This window comes from Toxotes jaculatrix, chromosome 17 (genome assembly GCF_017976425.1).
Source record: "Toxotes jaculatrix isolate fToxJac2 chromosome 17, fToxJac2.pri, whole genome shotgun sequence".
Classification (NCBI taxonomy): Eukaryota; Metazoa; Chordata; class Actinopteri; family Toxotidae; genus Toxotes; species Toxotes jaculatrix.
In genome coordinates this window covers 5,967,980-5,990,257 of record NC_054410.1, presented here as the reverse complement: position 1 = coordinate 5,990,257, position 22,278 = coordinate 5,967,980, and the positions used below count along the sequence as shown (strand labels likewise).

Genomic DNA, 22,278 nt, shown 5'->3' with positions numbered 1-22,278 from the left:
TCCACTGAATCCCCAGGGTAAGGGGTCAAAGGTCATGGGTTGCAGAGGTTATGACTGATCCTCCCGGTCTTCCCCTGGAGGGACAGGCACAACATAACACATCTCTATTTATAACTCCTTATAACTCTCTTTGCAAGAGTGTTGTGTATTACTGCACTTCTCGGGAACTTGCCGGTTAGTAAGCTGACTGTGTTTGCTTATGGGGAATGTGGGGCTGCAAAATGTGTGTGTGTGTGTTTGAGTCCCTAATGACAGATAATAGCAGTTTTGAGTTTGGCAGTGTGTTTGTGAGTGATTACACCTTTGTGTGCTTGTTTTGGTGTGTGTGTGTGTCTGTGTGTGTGTATGTGTGTGTGAGAGAGAGAGAGAGAGAGAAAGAGGTGGAAAGAGAGAAGTTTGTAGTGTGATAAAGTGACTGTCTAATTGCAGAGAGCCTCGCTGTGTGGCATGTCAGATTGTTCTTCCCCTGTGGCCTGAGGTCTCCGGCAGCGAGAATGTGTGTGACTGCATATGTGTGTGTGTGAGTCTGTGTGTGTGTGTGTGTGTGATGAATTTCAACTGCCTGCTTCAAGTCTTGGCAGGCTGCCTGAACACCAGGGACCCAGTCAACCATATTTCATGCTCACTCAAAAAAAAACACCATACATTTTTACCTTTATGTGGTTCACCTAACGCCATAGTCCATTACAGCACTTTGTGTGTGTGTGTGTGTGTGTTGAATGAGAGCATTTGAGAGAGATGATGGAGAAAACTGCAGAGACTCTACTCTCACTGCGCCACAATGGCTCGCATTGTTCTAGTGCTATAATCAGAGCGGACATGGAACTTGGCCTAGAGACCAAGAGGTCTCTGCAGCCCTGGACACAGCTGCTGGAACTCAGATTCACACCAAATCCTGGCCTGGAGAGCGAACACAGGGGGTGTAGGTGGTGCAGGGACACAGGCTGGAGATTTTATTCAAGGTTTTAATGATTCTTTTTTTTTTTTTTTCCAGTTTTAGTTACCAGTGAGTGAGTGGTACACAGCCATGGTTTATTATAACCTGTTTTCAACATCCTCATCTCTGAGCACAGGCCTCGCTAACAAACTCATTTCATCAGAACTACTTTCTACTGGACAAATAGTCTCTATGTAAACTGAAATTTGGGTGAACTGACCCTTGAAAGTTAATTTTCTAAACACCACCGGGTCTGATTATTGTTCATTTCACATTTCTGTTTTTGAATAGATTAAACATGTGCAATACAGTGAGTGAATTACTGAGTTTGCTGAGGTGCTGGTATGAGGATTTGTATACTTTGGACAGAGCCAGGCTTGCAGTTTGCCCCTGCTACCTTTTTTTTTTGCTAAACTAGGCTACTTGTCCTTTGGCTGTAGCCCTGTAGTTAATGCACAGACATGAGAATGGTATCAATCTTTTCAATTAACTGTCAGAAAGAAAAACATAAAGCATCTTTCTCAAAACATTGAGCAATTCCTCAGTGTAACACCGAATAAATCTGCATCTCTGTGATCCTGCAAAATCTTTTCTAGTTCAAAACAACCTCTCCTTACTGCAACTGCTGCCCTTTCGTCACCACGTATATAAGATAATATAAATATAGAGTGAGCGGATATGGGTAAAGTTTATGGCAGCGTATAGGCTGGAAGTGACAGTTGAGACAAACCTGCAGAGCAATACAATGCTGCATTGCCTTCATGCTGCACTGGCCTCGTCAGCAAATAGCCCCAAAATATATCATACGATCTGTTGGCAACGCAGTCAGTTTTTCCTCTATGCTATGCTTCTTTGCCTTTGTTTACATCTTGATCTAACATTGACACTTTCAGAATGTTTTTTTTTCTTGTGCTAGAGGATCTGAAACCTTCCAGGCAAACAGTTAAATTCTCATATTTTTTTCTGAGCTGCCTCTTTCACCACAACTATTGCTGTTGTTATTCTCTGACTTCCTTTATCACTGCTGCTTCCTGTTTCCTTAGGTAAGTCAAAAGTTAGTTCAACAAGAATGACGATGCTTGAGTGATTCATTCCTCTTTTGTGGTTCAAGGTAAAATTACCTGTTTAAAATAAAACCTTGTAGATTGTAAACATGGTGCTACAATGGCGATTTCTAGGCCTGAAGTGTAAAAACACAAATAATATTAAACCACAGAATTTATACAGAAATTCGTACACTGTGTTGCGTTAAACTCTATTTTGGCTTTGGGTAAGTATGACTTCACTTTAAGCGCTGCGGCGTGTAGGCTGGGCCCTGTGTGTATGACTACAAGGTTTGAGCAAGGCTAGGCTGATGAAAGATTCAGCTTTCAGCAACAGCACGGAACAGTGTGAAAAAAAACCTGTGCCACTCTAACGACACCTCAACACCTCTTCGCCGTGTGCTTTTCCACCATATTTCAGACGGGACCCCGTCAAAGTGCCATTTTTTTAAGTTAGCCTGAAGTATAACAAGTCCACTTAACCACACCAAAGCACCAAGAACAGAGCTGTGACTAATAAGCCGGTGGTAGAGCATGCAGGGAGTGGGTGTACAGAGTTTTATAAGATTAGGCCACAAGTTCTCTGAGGAGAGTCGTCTAATAAGAGGCTTATGATGGGCCTGCAGTCTCCCAGGGGTCCAACCACGTTAATGATACAACTTTCTGTCTGTTTTTCTCTCGCTCCTTTTCTCTTTTAGGATCTGTGGCGCAGTGCTGCTTGATTTTTAATGTGGGTTTTTTTTCTTTTTCTTTCTGGGGCTAGTTTGTGTGAGGTGTGAGATTTATTCCTCTGGACTGCGGTAGGGTTTTCTTGCAAGTTTGTTTTAGTTGTGTTACGTTTCGTGTGGTAACAATAAAGGTGTTTTAGAAATAAAATTGTTTCTTTCCCCCATCAGCCAGCTGTGAAGAGGCAGAGTTGAGTTAAGGCCCCTGGCTGGTGAGTCAGTGTTTCCATAGAGCTGCTGCTGGCCCTTCTGGTTCTGACTAGACCTGGCCATGAGCCGCTCATATACACTAGCCAGGCTGAGGCAGCAGAGGAGCCCTGAACACTGTGTGCCTGTGTGTATACTGATTAAATACGAGAGTTTGACATTTTGGGAAATACATTTGTTTTCTTTTTTTTTTTTTGCAAAGAGTTCAAGAGGAGATCAACGTCACTCTCCGATCTGTACGCTAGCCAGCAGCCGTTTAGCTTAGCTTAGCATAAAGACTATAAGCAAATAGCCTGGCTCTGTCAAGTTGCAAAATCTGCCAAACAGCACCTCTGAAGCTCACTCATTAACATGTTATATCTTGTTTGTCCATATAGACACAATAGTGTAACACTGACAAGTTGTTGTTTAATGGAGGCGTATGTCCAAAATTATTTTGTAGGTTGTGAGTTTGCTAGAAGACTCCAGGAAGTCACTGCACCCAGCAAAACTTGTCAGATCAAAACCCCAAAAAAACATAATTTTGGGGGGTTTATATACTGGGCGTTATTTATTACATTACAGATTAAACAAACAAGACATAAAATGTTAATTAAAGAGCTTTAAAGGTGCTGCCAGGCCGATTTTCTTACCTTTGTTGCTGTTTCCCCCTGTTTCTAGTCTTTATGCTAAGCTACCTGGCTGCTGGCTGCAGTTTCATAATGAACATACGCTTAGGAGAGTGGTTTTAATCTTCTCATCTAACTCTTGGCCACAAAGTGTATTTCCCAAACTGCTCCTTTAAGCTTTTTACTCCATGCTTGTTGAAATAATGCAAACCCTGAGCTCCATCACTGAAAGTAAATGTTTGGAAAATTCTCTTTTTAAGTATTAGAAAACACAAGGAAAGGCCATGTAATGATAATCTGTGTCGTGGTATGCTTGATTCCACTGAGCACCTTCCAAGGAATAATCATCAGGATTACCAATGCGTGTTATATAAAGGATGCATGAAGAAGGACTTTGTCAATAGCAGGCTCTGTTATGTCTCTTGTGTGTCTGATCACTTATGTTACAGACGAAACGGCCTTCACTCTTCACACACTCATGAGGGGATCGTCTCATGCGGCTTGTCAACAGCGTGTTAAGCTGTAATAGTTGCACCATAACTTTTTAAAATTGATTTGATTCTGGGCTGTGTTTGTCTTGGCTGGGGCCCGTCTTTGTGGTTGTGGTCTCAGAGTGGAAAGCAGAGGGCAAGGGAGGGGGAGGGGGACTTGGGGCGGGGGGTGAGGGGTAGTTTGGAAAGACTGTGGCGAGAGAAGGAGAAGAGGGTGGTATTCAGAGCATTATGTAAGACTTCAAACAGGTCCAGTCTGGCGAGGAGTGTTGATGTGAGAGTTGTGGGCCCCTTGGGTCAGGTGGCCTCTCACATAGCCTCCCATATGGTCTGCATTTCCCCTCATTGCCTCCACCCTTCATCTAATTGGCAGGTAATGTATCGTAGCCCTGGCCTATCTTCCCCTCCGTCACTGTTATTCTTCTCCTTTATTAATGGAAGGCACAGCGCTGTGGTGGTGATGGTGGTGGAGGTGATAGTGGTCTGGGGTTGGCACTGTGCCACAGAGAGGCCCAGCACTGACACTTTATACAGCGGCAGGTTTTACCAAGGTGTTCATTTCAGGAGCATCTCCTCTGCTTCGGCTGCTTCTCTTTCTTCTCCCCTCGGCCGTGGAAGAAAAATCAAAGCTGTGGCTGATACTGGAAACCCGATTCAATCTGATTGTGGTTACACCTACACCCATCCCACAGTTGCCCCACACATATGGATACACCCACACACATACACACACACACACACACACACACATATGCATGCATACATACACATGGCTGCTTGCTTGTTTGCATCTACACGTATACTGTAAATGTGTGTTTTATAACACTCAACACTCCACCTCTCACCATGTAATCCTATAGTGCAGGTCTTTCTTTCGCTCTCCCACTCATAACCAGCCGGGCAGCTTATTTTACAGCTTCTCTGTTCAAGTCACTGCTAAACATAACAATACACCAGCAGACATATGTTTGTCATAAACTGGAAGGCTCAAAATTACATTACAATAGTTTACACTTTGAACAAGGTTCAAAAAGAATCATTGTACACCACATTTAATCATGCGCTGTACTTAATGTTCATAATTCTCTAGTGATTTTCCACTGCTGCCGGACAGTGGAAGCCTAACTACAGCAAAACAACATGGGCCAATCAACCTAAGTAGGCCTTTTAGTAGCAGTAAATGCCAAACCCTGTTTGTTATGCCTCACAGGCCAAGTCTCTCACTGAAGTGATTCCATGTATGGGCCTGGAGCTCTAGTATATCCAGATTCTGTGTTAGCGAGCTGTTACAGACATGACAGTAGCAACATGAGCCCGAATGAGTTTGCATGTCTTTGTGAGGGACATAAATGTCCATAGGATTTTGCTAACATCCTGTGCTGCGGATCAAGCCAACATTACCGTCTGGTGCACATGGAAGAGCTCAATTACATAACTTAAGACTTTCATTAGCCTCTCCGCTCCATTGAGCTCTCTGGGAAAGGTCCAGATGTGACTTCATGAAGGGCCCTCTCTATGCAGAGCCTGTTCGCTCTGTTCCGCTATGCCCCCCTTCCCCATCCCTGCAGCTGTAAGCACTCAGAGAAAAAGCAGGGAGAGAGGGGAGGGAGGCTGAGTGCTTTATTAAAAAAATCAGACACCCCCTAGACCCCCCAGTCTCCCTTCAAAACAGTCCCAGCCCCACCCAGAGCAGGCCTATAGTCCCCCTTCTCTCCCATAGGTCTTCTAAAGTAGGCCAATAAGTCTTTTAGCATGTGGTCTCCCTGTCAGCCCTAGGTGGCTGACTAGACAGGCTGCTGCTCCAGGCGCAGGGGCAGGAAGTGGGAGCCGGCCAGGAAACACTCTCTGAGAGGCTGCCCGAGTAAACAACCCTCCCCCTTCAGCACACATGCTCATACACATATGTGTTTGTATGCTCATACACATTTGGATGTGTTTACATATGCAGCAGACATGTACATATATATACACACACACACTGCGTCACCTCCAGAAACACTGACGACGTTTTACTGGGAAATACTATGAATCGGGATGGCACCGCCTTACTGTTAATATGATGATGGTTTTTGGATGACGTTAATTTATTTCAGGCTTTTGGCTTGGCTTAGACCACAATACCCTTTTAAGATTGATAACTGGAAATTGTAAAGAGCCTTCTGATCAAATTAATGGCCGTGCCGTTTGATCGCTTGTGTGCAAAGCATTAATTTGTACAGCTGCGTGTGAGCCACTGTAGAACGTCATACCGATATCCAATGCCAAAGCAGCAATTTCTCCCTTAAAGGCGTAGTTTGTTCTACGCATTGCCGGCGTTTGATATCCAGAACCCTTGACTGTGTGACTTTGTGTCTGAGCATCGTGGACGTGATGGTTTTCCAGAGCAGGGCAGCTGTTTGTGTGACTCTGTGTTTCTGGGAAGACAGCGGACACAGGTGGGGAATCAGTTAGGGCTGTGATTTATAGAGCTCTCCTTTGCCTTGCATTGTGCTGCGGCCTTCCTCTGGGCCTTTGCCTGCCCTCACACATCATGTTCCCCTTCTCGCCTGTTATTCCGTGTCTCCGATAACAATGATGCCTGATTCTCGGAGTGGAAAAGCCAGATGAGTTCCCCTTTGAGAACAAATTTATTGTTTCCCGCATAGAGCTATTGTGTAGGTGGTTTAGGCTTTTTCTTGGGTAGATGCAGACCCAAGAAATGTTGTTTTGGGACTGTTCCTAGTCAACTCTCAAGTCTTGTTGAAGCAAGATGTCTTAAGTTTCAAATCCTTGAAGGCAAGTCCAAATCCCATTTTAAATGCCAAATCCCATAGTGAAGAGCCAGGAGTTGTTGTTAGATCAGATGCCAGAGGATGAGGGAGAAATTAATGCATTAATCAAGTATGCTACTACGTCGTACAAGCTAACAACCATTTCCTATGATAGCCGAAGTTAGCTAGTTGCCCCAAATCACATTTGATTAAATAAATGCTTGTATGCACACCCTAGTTTAAGATAAATAATCAAAAATATTATGTTTTACCAGTATACAAAAAAGAAGTGGTATACAAATACTCAAACATTTTTTTGAAGTGAAACGAAACAGCTAGCACATGGACCCTGAAAACTTTGAAAGTGTATTTTTTATGTCTCTGCACATTTTACGACAAAAAAAAAAAAAAATTGAAGTTTTTATCTTTAAAATGCTAAAACGTAATGTAACTGCAGAACAAGCACAGTCAGTAACTATGTCAGTTGTACTGTATAATAAAATCTGCTGACATTAGCTGCCATAAGCTAGTTATCGATTATACCAGAACAAGTAAGGCTGTAGCAACAAAACTCCTAAGTGTATTAATTTGAACTACAGTGGGTTTTATTGCATATGAATTCAGCTTTTCAGAATCACAAGGAAGATTGTGTTATTGTGCTATTTCTTGCTTGAAAGACATCATTAGGCAACATAACTAAGAATGAAGAAGAAGAAAATGGAACCACAAGCTGGAAGTATGGTGTGTTTACTTCTTGTTTTACTTATATGAGTTTTTATACTATTTTAAGAGTAGCACAACAGTCACAACAGTAGCACAAAGATGAAGTCTAATGTTTGATAAACAAGCTCACTAGTTGAAAAGTAAAAGCTGTAGAAGCAAAAACCCTGAGTGTACTGAATTAAGCAAGGGTGTTATTTACTGCTTTTGAATTCAGCTTTTCTTATGAAAAACTGCGTTAGTTTTTCTTTTAAAAGTTGTCTAACGTTTCTCTCAGTTTAAGTCTCGAGTCATGTCACAGTTTTGTCATGGAGTCTCAGAGCAGTCAAGTCCAAAGTTTTTGTGGTTTGTGTCTGACTCAGATCTAAGTTTAAAGTGCAAAAAAACCACAGCTGTGGATCCAGCCAAAGCCCACCTCTAATAATCATCATCCTAATTTGACTCAACTGTCTATCACATCAAAGTTTACAAAAACTCTTAGATAGAAAGTAGAGCGAGTTTGTGATTGTTGATTTAGTAATATCCTGACACCATCATTACTCAAGGCTTTTGTGCAAAGTTACGCTCTAATCCTTTTTTCCTGCCTACCTGTGAGAGTGCATGTCGCAGCAGGTTAGCAGGTGAGCCTCGGGGGTGAGTGCAGGACAGGAGCGATCTTGACATGTTTCAGGCCGGGGCCTTATCTCGATGGAAGACTTGCCTTGAGAAATCTGAGCGGCAGTCACTTCCAAACAATCTGTGTTGTGTTTTTGCAACTGAATTCCTCAAATATGAAGAGCCCCACGTACGTCCCCGAGGGAACCCAGTGTCAACTGTTAAATGTGCTTTTCCTGAGGACGCTGCTTTGTGTGTTCAGACGTACACATGAGCCGGAGCTCTGGTGCACGTACTCCTCGTATGTGTGTGTGTACGTGCATGTTCCTGTGTGTGCATTTGGTGTGTACGCCCGGTTGTTTCAGTGTGCTCTGTCCCAGTGAGTGGGTGTGAGATCTGCGGTTTCTCACAGTCAGTTCTTATCTGCGTCTCTCTGAGCCTCAGCCAGCAGATCATTGTGAAATACACACAGAAAGAGAGAGAGACATACAGAGTTCAATTTTAACTATTCCCTAACCTCCCAAGGCCAGATATCGAGGGCTTGTTTACAGTTCAAACAACAAAATGATACAGCCATGGTTATTTTAGCATGAGGGTGACTTAGGTCTGGTCCTCCTCTGTGTCTCTCTATCTCTTTTCTCTATTTGTTTGTCAAGCAGCCAGTGTCACATTTATTAAAACTTTTGTAGCCTTGAAGTAGCTTATGTGTTATCACGTTTTCACCGTTTCCTAATTTTAATGTCATTTTTTTCGCTAACATCATGTGACTGGGTTGAGTGTCAGATCACAGATACAAGATGATGATCTGTGCATAGCGCAGACTTGGCCTCGATACAAGATGGAGCAAGGACTTCCTGTAAAACTACTACTGATGTCATCTTTGTCTGTCCTCTGACAGGCGTGAGTGACTCAGAGTGGCTGGTTAGTCAATCATACAAGTCTGTCATGGTCCAGGACATATCTGTAGGCAGGAAATGGTGGAGGAGTTTGTTTATTACAAGGAGTGTGTGTGTGTGTGTGTGTGTGTGTGTGTGTGTGTGTGTGTGTGTGTGTGTGTGTGTGTGTGTGTGTGTGTGTGTGTCTGCTCTGAGGTCATATAAATCAGTAGTGAACTGGTGAGAAACTGAAAACTACGTTTAAGAAGTGAGAAAGAGGTTGTTTTCCAGTACCGCTGCCGCTGAGGAAACAGATGCTGCAAAACAAAACTGAGAATCATGTGCGAGGAAACGTGCTGTTTTTAGCTTCAGCATGGTTCAGTGGCTTAAAGCTAACCTCATTCACTACCGTGCATCACACGCACAGACAGAAATAAGGGAGGAGTTTGCAAGCTGCGTAGTATCTCCTCCAGATGTCATGTACAGTAATGCACCTTGTGTTTTAGTCACTGTGCGTTTGTGAAATGCATATGAACACAAATTTAGTCATATTTTCAGATCTACAGGTAATAATAGCATTTTACTCATAAAGCTCTGGGATAATGGTAGCATTGCTAAAAGGAAATGTATGTAACAGAAGCAGGTAGACAATCAGGCAGGTTTTAAACAAACCCCCAGGTTAGCCAAACTTATACGGAGGAAACAGACCAACGTCTTGGTTCATGTTTGTAATAACCAACTTATTATAAACCAGATTTATCCTGTTCATAAGTTAAAATGCTGAGCAGGTCCTGCTAATGGAGGCCACTTTCCTCCCATCAGGCCATGATGGTGGGAGTCATGAGACAGGAAGACCTAAGTGGCTCGGCACTCAGGGGAGCTGAAGGAGGGACTCGCTCGGCCCAGTGGGCCAGAAAAACTAAAACACAACAGTGTCAGGTTCGGGACGGGTTCTCTCATTGGCCATTCTTTGTCTCCCGTTTCCAGCGGGCCAGTGTGTCTCATTAGGAAAACGTCATCGCTTGTCCATTAGTGCGGGGCTCAGTGAGAGTTTAGTGGCTCTGTGTTTGTTTTTCCGTCACACTAAGGAGTGGAAGGGTGTGTTTCCACAACCTGTCAGACGGCCATCACTGGTGCTCTCCTCTGAAGCCTCCTCACCTCTCTGCTCCTCTGCTCAACACATATGTGTTTTCTCTTCCTTTCTTTTACAGGTCAAGGGTTGCCACTTTGCCTGAGGGAAGAAAAGCACATGTGACACTGGATCCCGGCAGGGCTAATGTCATTACCCGGTAAGCAGTGTGTCATAGCCTCAGTCGCCTAGATAATAGGGCTGCGGAGCGCCTGGGTTAAACCCACAGGATCAGGGAGTGGTTGTGACTGTTGTCTTTGTTGATCTGCAATCAGACTCATGGTGACATATATGGCCATAGACCTACAAAGATAAAGCCTGCCATTTCCTGCGGGCAGCAAAGAAAACTGCAGAGCTGCATGAAGTAGTGTTACATACACTGAGATCAGAGCAATGTGATTACCGAAATGCTAACTGTAAAGCTTGGCAGTTACGGCTAAAGCATGATCATCAGATGAGATGATTGTCTGAGTTGTGTGATTACCCAGAAGTTTGTATTTATGGGAAACTGAGAGGTTGAGAATAGGACAATACTGATGTTGCTGATAATGAGTAAGCTACCTCTATGCCAGCTGCAATAGAGTATTTTTCTATTGCATAGTTTCTGTTGTGTTTTGAAGGTAAAAAAATAAAATAAGTAAATGACAGAGGCCACATTTTTACAGTGACCTGAACTGTTTTGTATTCAGAAGATAAACTTCCCAAACAGTGGAATATACAGTATACGCTACAAGCTGATAATAGTCAGGAAGGGATTAGAGATGGGATAAGAAGCCCCCTTGTTAGCACAAATTATAAAGCACATCCCCATAATTAAGTTAAGAATTTCAATATTTGTAAAAAACAAGACTCTAACTCCCCACAATCCCACTTGTGAAGTCTTAGGCAGATCAGCGCACAGAGCAGCAGAGTTAAAAGTGAGTGTAGATAAAAGAGGCACAGGTGTACTTTCACTGTACGTAAGCAAGAGGCGACCTTTAGCAGCAGTGGCAGGGTTACAAGTGTCTGCTGTAACAGCAAGGTCAAAGGTTCGATCACTGTGACAGACACGTCTCATTGAGGAATGTTTTAGACACTGAACCCATACCTGTTCAGTCATTATATGCTTTTTTGTGGAATTTAGAAAACCATAAATGGAGGTAAATGTCAAAAATGTGATTTTATGTGACTAGTTACACAGCCCTAGCCTGGCCCTGGGCAAAGGAAACTAACTAACCACGTGGTGTCTGTAGCTTCATAAGAGACATGAGAGTGGTACAAATCTTCACAAAAAATCGTTGAACTACTCCTTTAATCTTGAGCACCATGCACATTTATTCCATGTGAGATTATAATCTCACCTTGGGTCAGTGCTTTTCCCTCCTCAGAGCAACATCTAATCCCTCCACTGATGTTAAAAGTGCAGTTTTTACCCGAGTGGATGTTTCTAATGCAGCTTTCTGTGCTCTGGTATGTGTGTCTGAAGAAGGTTAGTCGTGCTGCTACAGACAAAGCAGCCTCTGAATACCCTCTAACCTAACCCGATCATTCATTGTTGACCTCAGCCCTTATTTGGTGATTAATTATCCCGCCCACATCACCTGTCACTCTGCAGGGATGCAGACACATGCATGCACGCAGCTCTGCAGCCACCCTGCTCTCAGCTGTGAGTGCAGATAAGGAAAATAGCACAGTTAGCACATCCAGCACTATTTGCTCTCCTCTTTCTCAAACAAAGAGGTAAACCTGCCTCTGATAACACACTTACAAAGTGTACACACCGCCACATTCTCTTGCTCAACCCTGCAGGTTAAAGGTGAATGAAGATTGACTGAGAATGAAGACTGAGAGTAAAACTACACACTTGCTTTATCCTGTTGTGCAGGAAGCAATGATTGAACCACAAGCTTGATCTGTGTCACTGCACTATTTCCATATTGGAAAGTAACCCGCTCTAAAATGTGATGAAGTAATGGAAGTTTTTTCTTTTTCTTTTTCTCTTTGTCGCCACATATCAAAGAGCAGGTGACCCCCTCCCTCTGCAAACCTCAGACCTGCTGCTGGAGGTTCAGAAACCCACTTCCTGGTACTTCATCTCAAGGTGCCTGTATTCACACACCACACAAACAGGAAACAGTTCTTTTTCATGTCCCTCACACTGCATGCAGCTTAAGCTCTTCTGAAAAGCTGCAGCAAGAAATGAAGGTGCGCGTGAGTCGTACTCACCTGGTTTCGTTTGAGGAGATGAGATGAAAACCTAAGTCTTTAAATATGTTTTTCTTCTCATCTTATCAAAAACCCAAAATGTAGAAACGTTTCAAAGTGTTAACCATTCATCCTGCCATAAACTACACTGGCACATTTGATGAAGGTGACAAAATATGAAAATGGCCATGTCACACCACACAAGGGCACAGTTCTTTTATATTTTTGTTCGCTAAAAAGTCATTCACAGACAAAGAAATATACATGATGTTATCCTAACAGACTTACCATGACTTTATACAGAATATAACAGCCCATTGTATTTAACCGTGTTTCACAAACCAAGTAACATCATGCTTATAAGCAATTCTCATAATAATCTGTTAAAGTTTAAAGCTAATAAAACAGTGTTAAGTTTGTTTCTCTCAGCTATGAAAAGGGGCCTGTGGTCTCTGGGATCCCACACAGAACATCCATCCCTGCTCTTTGCTCTGATAAATCATGAACCATAACACTGATGGCTTTTTTGCTTTTGTACATGCGGTGGCTCCCTGAATTTGTAATTACTGTATGTCATCCGCATTATTATTATTATGCAGTGATTTTTCAGAACAGTCCCTGGGTGTAGTTTGTGGTCCCACACGTTGTGGGACTTTTAACTTTTGCTGCTTTTAAAGAATGTGTGACACAGAATGAAACAATACGAGGCAGTGAGTCATCATCCCAAAACTAGTCATAACCACCTGTGAATATTGAGAAAAGTGATATATTAGGTTGTTTCCCTGTAGCTTATTGGTATGCAGAGAGTTACTTGAAGTTACCCTGGACCCTGAAATAAAGTCAGACCCTCAGCAGGCAGGCAGGCAGCTTGTTCAGAGATGGGGCTGGAGGGTGGGTGGTGGGAGCAAAGGAACAAGACAAGAATCTACCAGGCCCAGGTTCCCTGGAATAAAGCAACAAGGGGGCCTCCACGGGTCAGCTGTGACGGGTCAGCACCCTCCATTGTATGGAGGGAAGGGAGTTCCTGTTCTGGCTCCTTTTTGCAATCTGAGAGAATATAAACATGGAAAGACGGAAGTGTCCAGAGAGCAAGGCAAAGCAGAAGCAGTGTGGATGTTGAGTGGAGAGTATGAGGGGGAAGCTACAGTATATTGTTACTGAAATCAAATACCACTCTGCTTGTATTAACGGTAAAAAAAAAAGATTGTTATCTCCATTTACTTTCTATGTGAAAATACATAAAATAGACCACAGGGGGAACTGTACTAGATCGTTTGGTAATCGTAACAATCTGTGACAGTCGACTGTTTATACCTTTCTTAGAAAGAAAGTCCTCACACACTTATTGATCAGCTCTCATGCAATCTCAGGATCACTGATTAGGTCATAACCTCAGCACTTTTTTCATTCTTGGAAACGTGTTACAGCCCCCCCCAACACACACACACACACACACGTACACATACACTAGATCAATATTTCTACTGAAACCAGGAGCTTTGTGTCTTTATGTAACTAAACCTGCTCAGTCTGAGTTTGATCATCCCCAGGTCAATACCCCTGACTGCTTTCTGTGCAGCTCACCAATCAACTTCCACCACAGTGAAACACCCTTTAGTTCCACATCATGCATCAGGCCTCTTGTGTTTCCCATATTTATTTGATTTTACTTGGTTTTTAATGTTTTTTTTAAACAGGCATTTAAAACTTAATCTTAATGGCACAAATTTAAAAAAAGACGACTTTAACCTCAATATTTCACAGATTCTGCAGCATCGTTCGTCATGAATGTGTGCTGTAAATGCAACTGTAACTGCTTCAGGTGTTGGGGCATCTAAATCAGCCTGATTTCCCATAACAACCCTTGTACACAATTCAAAAACACCATTTAAGTTTTCCAAAAATATGGGGTTTATTGACTTAACTGCAATCAATACTTACAAAAGAGAAAAAAAAAACAGGTTTTCATATAAACTCACAGAAATTACTGTAGTGAAAAAAAACATGGCTGAAAAAATACATTCAACAGTTTTACTTTCTTTGTGTCAAAATCTGTTCACCTCTTCCAAACACGTGAAGGCAACACAGAACAAGTGACTTAAAAAATTCATTGTCCTCCATTATCAAATATAAAAGGCTTGAGAAGCCTTAGCTACCTGGAATGTATTCAATGAGGCACTTCCAATGGTCGAGAGGGGGGGCCAAGCAAGTGCATCAAGCATCCAATCAAATTAAAAGAAAACTAAATAAACTTTCCTCAACCCATTTGGTCACAGCTATTGCTTGTAATAAACAGACCGGTTGTTAATCTTACTGAGAGAAGACTTTTCAACATAATCTGTCTTCTAACTTGGAGACTCACCTAAACCAGTGATGAGAGAGGTTTTTCAGCACCCCTTTTACTTCTACCATCAACCCAAGTACTGTGAGAATACTTCTCTTTAAAGTCGGGACAAGATCTGAGACAAAAACAGACGAGTTGAATCAATGTAATAACAGTTAGCTACTGTTACTGTCAGATTATTGTAAGGCGTGGAGGGGGAAGACATCAGGAATGAATACAAGCAAATCTAGTTTAAATGGAATTGCAGTCCAATAAAAGGGAGTAAAGAAAAAAAAGTACAATAAATAATCAAAACGCAAAACATCTTTTTTTGCATTTTTTTTTGCTTTAAATTAAGTTTCATTTTAACAAAGTGTAGTTGCAGAACAAAAGTCATTGAAGTACAATATATTAAACTGTGAAAAAAGGAAAACTGACAAAAACGTCTTCACAATCTTTAGATTAATATGGAAGATCATAATTTAACATAAAAGAAAATATATTCTATTGTTCATTATCCAGATAAATACAAAACAAAATTAACAAAAAATGCATATGATCACCAATAAATATGTTCTGATAAGTTAAATAAGCAGTGACAAGAAAACCTTCTGTCTGGAAAGTTTTTTCAAATAATAATAACCGTAATAATAACATTAATAAAAAATAATTATCAAATAAAGAAAGCAAAAGGGATGTAATGAGTACAGAGAGTGCTCCTAGGAGCAGGCTTTAAAGTGGGAGAGAAGTAAAGTAAAATAGCTTGGAGATCCGATCTTGTCAAGTCGCAGGATGTACAACTGCACCATGGGAATTGTGGAATTCCCCAGATCGGCGAGGATGAAGGGAGGGAGGCAGGGTTGAGAAGCGGGACAAAGTCTTACAGGTTTTAATGATCAGTTTGATATCAAGACTTCCTTCCCAAAAAGAAAAAAAAAAGCCAGTGACCAGCAACAGGAGGAGAAAACTCAGAGGGGGGTGGGGGAAACATAACCAACTTCCAGTTCAAAGTCCTTCCTGCAGACTCACCCAGTCCACAATTACATAAGACAGGGCTTGAGAAGAACCGTGACAGAGGGGAGGAGGAGGGGGGGGGGCAAATGAGAAAGAACCAAAAACAAACAGTAGTCCATTCACCCTAAACACATGCAGAAACCGCCCCAGGCACTTTTTTCTTTTTTTTAAAAACTATTCATATCTTTTCAGGGTCTGTTATTTCTTTTTTTTTCCTTTTGTCTTAACTCAGTCTGTAAAAACGGCTGCGGTAGATCTACAGTTACGTTAGTGAGCACCCTCTAGCTAGCTCGGGGGAAGTGGTATCGTCAGGGAGGGGAGAGGGAGGGGGGCTGGGGGCTAGTGCAATGCACTCCCCTTTCCAAGGCCACTTGTGCTGCTACACATTCAAGAACAAATGAAGAAGAAAGAAAGAAAAAAAAAAAACAAGTGGCACCTGGCAATACAGTCAATTCTTGTTCTTGTGATTTTCATTGTTCAATTTCCTCTCCTTTTTTGGCACTATGACACATGGCAGGGTACTTTTTAAAACTTGCGGCGCAGATTAACAGGGGTGAAATGATCATTTGGGTTCCCTTAATTGACTACATCCTTATAATGCTAACAAGGAACAAACACGGTGTGTTGTGTAAGGGAAGACAGGGAGGCTTAGGAAAGGGGCAGAGGTAGAGGGGAGTGCCGTGTTCTCTTTGTGTCATCAAACTTAAAGTCATTGGTGGGCGCGTGCAGTTTAGTCGTCAGAGATGGAGAGGCGGCTGAAGATGGGAAGGCGGCGGGTGGTGTCCAGCGTGGGGGACTCAGAGCCACTCAGGCTGCCTCCAGAGCTGCTCTGGTAGCCCTCTTGGTCTGACAGTGAGTCAGGAGGGCTGGATGGAGACTCGAACATCTGAGGGGACTCCAACATGGGTCTGAAATAAAAAGGTGTGCTTGTTGGAGAGGGAGGTGCAGGGGTGTTGGGCTCTGTGCCTACAGGACCGGCACTGAGGCTGGGCCCAAACAGGTTGGCCAGCTCCTGGCTGGAGTAGGTGAAGGGGTTACTGCTGGGCCAGTCGGAGACTTCATCAGGGAAGAACATGGGTGGAGGGGTGACCGAGGTGGGGCTGTCTCTCAGCCCAGCTGAGCTGGAGAAGCCTGCGAAGCTGTAGCTGTGCTGCAGCCGAGGCCTCTCTATCTTGTTGGAAGAGTTTAGAGAGGAGGACTGCTGGGGAGGTCCACGGCGCTCCTCAGCATTGTGGATGAAATGGCAGCGAGGCCCGTATGGACAGAAACCAATGGTGTGGAAGGTGCGGCACAGCTCAGTTTTGTATTTGGGATGGCGGCTCAGGCTGCGCAGTTCATGGATTCCGTGAGCAAACTGGCATTTGTCGCCGTACTTGCAGGAACCGTTCTCCTCAAAGGGCCTGCAAAGCTCCGTCTTGTATCGGCTGGAGTTCACTTGGCTGCTGCCGCTGGTGGGACTGGCAGGGCCCAGGCACTTGTTGATGAGCCTCTCACCTGTCTCAGAGAAGGAGCGGTCTCGCAGGCGGTTCTCCTTGTTGTTGCTGGCATTGCCAACCCCTGAGATGAGTGAGGAGTGGTCCGCTGCCTTCAGGCTGTTCAGAAACTGGTTCTGGCTGAACTTTGTGCTGCTGACAGAGTGCCGCCGCTGGTACACGCTTCCCACCGAGGGAGATCCCACCGCCTTCCTGTCCAGCAGGGCTCCGGTGGGGCTGGAGAGGGGCACATTGGTGCCAGTGCAAGGGACAGACATGGGATGAGGGGCACCCAGGTTGTTGTTGTAGCTGAGCAGTTTGTTGTTCTGCAAAGACACAAAGAAAACACACTATTAGAACAACCATTCAACAACAGATGCTCCAGCACTGACAGTGAGCGTGGTCCTGAATTTTAAAAAAAAAAAAGAGCTGGTGGGCTAGAGAGAGGGGGGGGGGGGGGGGGGGATCCACAGCCTCCTCTTGCATGACTGTGTTCTTTTTGGCTCTGACAACATGAGCGGATACAGGCCTATAGAACAGCAGCTGGTTTGGCAAGTTGCCCTGGTTAGGAATGTGTGCCTGTTTAGTAAATGGAGCAGCAGCACATGAGAGGCCAGTGGGCTGCTAGTGGCCACAAAGAGGCCGCATCATTTGAAAGATAATGAAAGTGGCCGAGCATCCTGCTGAATGACAAGGCGCAGCCGATCCGCTTCTCAATACACATCCAAACTAGAGGAGTCGACCCGGTTAGTCGCTGATTTACATGAGTATTAAAGCAAGCAGGGAATTCAAATCACAAAACAACCGCAGCGGCAAAAAAAAAAAAGTTTTCTTAAAGGGAAACCTGACACTGAAAAGTTGAAAATGTATGCAAAACGGTGCGTTAGCGTTACGTTAACTTTAGCCGCAGAGTCGCTACGACTTTAACACCAATTTCCAACATGTTCTTAACGTTAAACACGGCCAATTACATAAACAGTTTTATAGGAGCAAGAGTAGGTTAAAGCCAAACGGACCTGGTCAATGATTAGCGAGCATGTGGCCGCTTTGTGAGGGGCATTAAAAGTGGCGCAAAAAACTAACTGCTCCCATTTAAAGAAAGATGACACGAGTTCAGACCGGAGCCAACGTAAAACGGCCGCCTGTCCGCGCCCCCCCACCCCCCGCCCTCCACCGTGCACCGTACCCGGTAAGCGAAACCATAAATGTTAACTTAGCTGATGTGGCAACAGGCTGAATATGAAAACGCGAAAGTTTACCAGTGCAACAAATGTTCAGTCAGTGTTACCGCCAGGCTTCGGCTCACCTTTGAGACGCCAGTTTAACACAAATAAAAAAAACAACAACCTGTGACCACGCTTAGGGAGGAAATAACAGGCGGGGATAAAAAAAAAAAAAAAACAATCAACAAACAGTGGACTCAAAGAAACAAGCTCAACACAGCAAAAACAAAACAAGCCTCCGCACAGGAGTCACGGCAGAGGGCCGCGGGCATGATGCATGCAGCCCATCATTCCTCCACAGCGGCTAACTCGCGGCTGCTAACAGGCTAACAAGAGTTCACATTTCTGGGTAAGACGAGAGAGAAACAAAAACAAAGTTTCCAAGCTACCTTGTTCATTACTTCGAAGTCGAAGAAAGGCGACACCACGGCTGTGGTCATCTTTGCAGCGACCGGAATCAAGTCAAAGTTGTAAAAGGGAAAAAAAAAAAACTGCTTGTTAGAAAGTTGCGCAGGTCTGCTGAGTTTTTTTGATTTGCAGCTCCTGTGTATTTTTGACCCTGCAGAACTCCCCCTCTGCCCTGCACCAGCGCCGACATTTGCCTTATAATCCTTTGCAGGAGGAGCCTCAAGCGCTGGGCGTTAACTTTCAGTTAACTTTTTTTTTTTTTTTTTTTTTCGTCCTCCTCTGCTGGACAAACTTGCATTGGTTTGACAGTTTGTTTGAGATTACTACACAGCTACACGCAGTAAGAATACTAAACAGTTGTATGCTTTTTATTTCTGAGAAACGTACAGTGAAACTAAGTTAGTTTTAGTCTTTTATCTCTGTACTTAGTTTATTAGTTTATCAGGAGAGTACAGACTTTGGATTACACATAAAAAAAAAAGTGACTTGTTACAGTGTGTGAGAGTGTGCATGTTCTGTTTATGAACTTTGTTAGAGGAATTGTGTCTTTAGATTAATGTAAAAGTAAATAGTGTAAAACTATAAATAAAACCGAGTTACTATCAGTAGATTTTAAACCCTAGTAGTGAAGAGTAAGCTACAACTTTATTTCCTCCTTTTTTTTTCTAATGGAAATCTGAGGCTTAAACAGTTGTTTACTGGGAGGCGCTGCAGTATCCTCAGGGTTTCAGCTACCATCCACTACTCTGTAATTAATTTACTCTTAATTGCTGGACTGTAACGTCACTTGTGGGACTTTCCGGTGAATTCAGGCAGCCAGGGCTGTTAACTCTTTCCCGACCACAGTTGTTTCCCCCGCCACATTCTTCTTTCACTCTCTCCTCTAACTGTTTCCATCACAGTTCATCTCCTCTTCCTTACCAGCGGGTATAAAGCTCCTCTCTCCTCAGCTGAATATGTGCATGCATGTATGTGTCATTCCACCAGGCAGGCGATAACCTGATACACAAGTGATCTCACCGAATTTAACCACAGCCAGTCACTGTGACACTTGCACCCACGTATAAAAGAGCCCGGCTGCGCAGAGTGAAACCTATACAAATCTATTGTGGTCCATCTTCTCCCCCCCCCCCCTCCTCTCCCTCTCTAAATCCATGACAGAGCAGCCATCGGCCATGTGCAGAGTCAATGTCAGGGTTGGGTTGCAATAGTATAGAGGAGAGGGAAAAGAAAGGCAGGGCTGGGGGGAGAAGAAAAGAAGCTGTTAACAAAAAAAAAAGGCTTGGAGTTGGAGGAGGGGTTGATGGCGTGAGGGGGAGATTTATGGGGGACGTTTATTACTACACAGCGCTGCCCCAGGGAGGTGAGGGAAGAGGGGTGGGGGGAGAGAGAGGCAAAAACATTCCCTTTCCCCTTCCTCTTCTTTGCCTATACAGGAGCCACACAGGGGGTGGAGAGCTTTGTCTCACTGCAAACAGCCGCCGAGGAGGCAGGGGGAGTTGTTTTTTTTTTTGCGCTGAAATGTTGAATTCAGTTGAGGTAGAAAAGACCAGATGCAAGGCCTGGATACAGCTAAACTTCTCTCCATCTCAAACAAAGTTGTGACTCTCAGTCATCCCCATGCATTAAGAAAAGTAGATATGCAAACATGGAGTTATTCTGGACCCAGTCAGTGACGAGCGAGGGTGTGTGTTTTAACATAAAAAGAGTTTTACGAGCCACGGCTGTGTGGAGTAATCTCCCCCTGGAGTGTTTTCACAGACGACAGGGTGGGATGACAGACTTGCTGGAAATCACGTCTGCGGTTCAAAGGCCCTGTCACTGATTGATTAAATGGATCAGATCGATTGTTTCCCTCTGAGGAATAACTATAGCAGGGAAGTAGAAGTGGGAATCACAACATTTTTCTCTATTTTTTGGCAATACAAAAAAAATCTCTTGACCTAAAGATGTGGTAACATGTCAGACATTAAATTGAATCAGAACCAGAGTTTATTTAAGTACAGTAAATGCACAGGGGGCTGTGATGTTGAAGTTGGAAATTTTAAAGCAAATACTCTACAAGGTCAGCGGGGTTCTGAACTCAACAACAAGCCACTGACTCTGATGGAAATGTCTTCTTAGCTGGACCTTGGCCTCAAGAAGCCTCATACACCGCAGTTGTTTACTTTAATACTCTCAGATGTATCGTGCCTGCTTGATATTGTGCGACTCTGTTATCCTTCCAGGTTTAGGAGGAGGCACCTGTTTCCTGCCAAAGTGAAAATATAAAGAAAGAAAAAAACAGGCTGCGCTCTCTGGGGAAAATGTCAGATGCGTTCCTGTTTTAAAGATACAGACAGTAAACCCCCATAACTGACATAACTTTGACACAGTGCCCTGCAGAAGTTTGAACACGCCCCTTGACTTTTTACTCTTTAACATTTAGTTTTGCTAAGAAGCTATGTTGGCTAAAATGCATTTACTGGCCTCCATGCCAAACCTCTCCAGTCTTATGGTGACAAAATTAATTTGTGTTAAAGTGTAGAATGGACTTAAAACAAGTATTCAGTAACTTTACTTCACATATAAGTTAAAACATTTGCAATGTTTCTCACTTTTGACATATTTAGGTTAGACTTAGCAGTTATGTACTATGTTTTTCCTTTAATACACGTCACACAAACTTTTTTCTTGCAAGAAAAGTTGAGACCAAGTCCCCAAAATGGGATTTGGTGGGGATTTTAGGCTGTAGGCTGGACTCCGACCATTAGGCCTGCAACTAAAGATTATATTCAATTAAAGACAACTTTTCTCACTACTAAAGAATGTTTGACATATTGAAAATATTAGATTGATTAATCAATTCTTTTATCTCGTATATCCTATCACATATTATAAAAGTGCAGGTGGAGTATTTATGAGGTTTTCCCATCCAGTCATTCCACTGACTTCCACAGCAAAAATCACAAAAGGAACAAACTAAATCTGAGCTCCTCAGGCAGGATTTTCCGCTGGCTGTTGACAGAGATGACTTTTCTCTCAGGAGAGTTTGTTTCCGAGGATTTGTGCTCCTCCTTTGGCTTGTAGGGCCTATCAGTCTCTGTAGGAGCTGCAGTCAGTCTCTCCTCAGCCTTTGTTGGATGGTTTGATTTCTGCCGCCTGCCCTGTCGTCTCTGATGACCTCTCCTCAGGAGGGAGGATGGGAATGAGGCTTGAGGTCACTGATAATGTTTTAGTGGGATGACAGGATGTTAAATTTTTTTATCTATCTGAACTGGAGATGCAAGAAGTCATGGAGAAACAACAAATTGGCTGTGGTGACTGAAAGCAACAGCCTACTGCAGTTCCCCACTAAAGCCAACAGAGGGTAGAGTTCTTCCTGTTCTCTGTCCTCACGTTGCAGCTTTTCCTATTTACTCCCCTCTCTTTGTAAAGTATTTAAAGTGTCCCTGTGTTTGCCTAAAGCATAAATTTAGATTATCAGAGCGGCTACACCTTGACTTAGAATTTGAAATAAAAGATTACACAAGCAGGTCAGCGCAGTCAAACACAACTGTTTCCTTGTGTGGCTTTGAGGTGAATTAGGACTCAGC

The 22,278-nt window shown here is 43.4% G+C and overlaps 1 protein-coding gene and 1 long non-coding RNA gene across 2 annotated transcripts in view; one reads left to right on the top strand and one right to left on the bottom strand.

Annotated features, from left to right (window-relative positions):
* LOC121197098 overlaps positions 1-22,278 on the top strand; it is a 95,336-nt gene that overhangs the window by 53,533 nt on the left and 19,525 nt on the right. Inside the window, exons 3-4 of the long non-coding RNA XR_005896221.1 lie at positions 10,162-10,239; positions 12,079-12,159. This is a non-coding gene — a long non-coding RNA (uncharacterized LOC121197098). The remainder of the gene's footprint in view (positions 1-10,161; positions 10,240-12,078; positions 12,160-22,278) is intronic.
* On the bottom strand, positions 14,151-18,870 carry zfp36l1a (zinc finger protein 36, C3H type-like 1a). Its single transcript, XM_041060500.1, has 2 exons — positions 18,685-18,870; positions 14,151-17,398 (listed from the first exon to the last, which is right to left on the bottom strand). The coding sequence occupies exons 1-2, from the start codon at positions 18,733-18,735 to the stop codon at positions 16,331-16,333; spliced, it is 1,119 nt and encodes a 372-aa protein (XP_040916434.1). The 5' UTR covers positions 18,736-18,870; the 3' UTR covers positions 14,151-16,330.

Coding starts and splice junctions, on each gene's coding strand:
- zfp36l1a (XM_041060500.1), bottom strand. CDS start 18,735: ATGACCACAGCCGTGGTGTCGCCTTTCTTCGACTTCGAAGTAATGAAC. Junction 17,399..18,684: donor ACTTCGAAGTAATGAACAAG/GTAGCTTGGAAA, acceptor GTGTCTTTGCAG/AACAACAAACTGCTCAGCTA.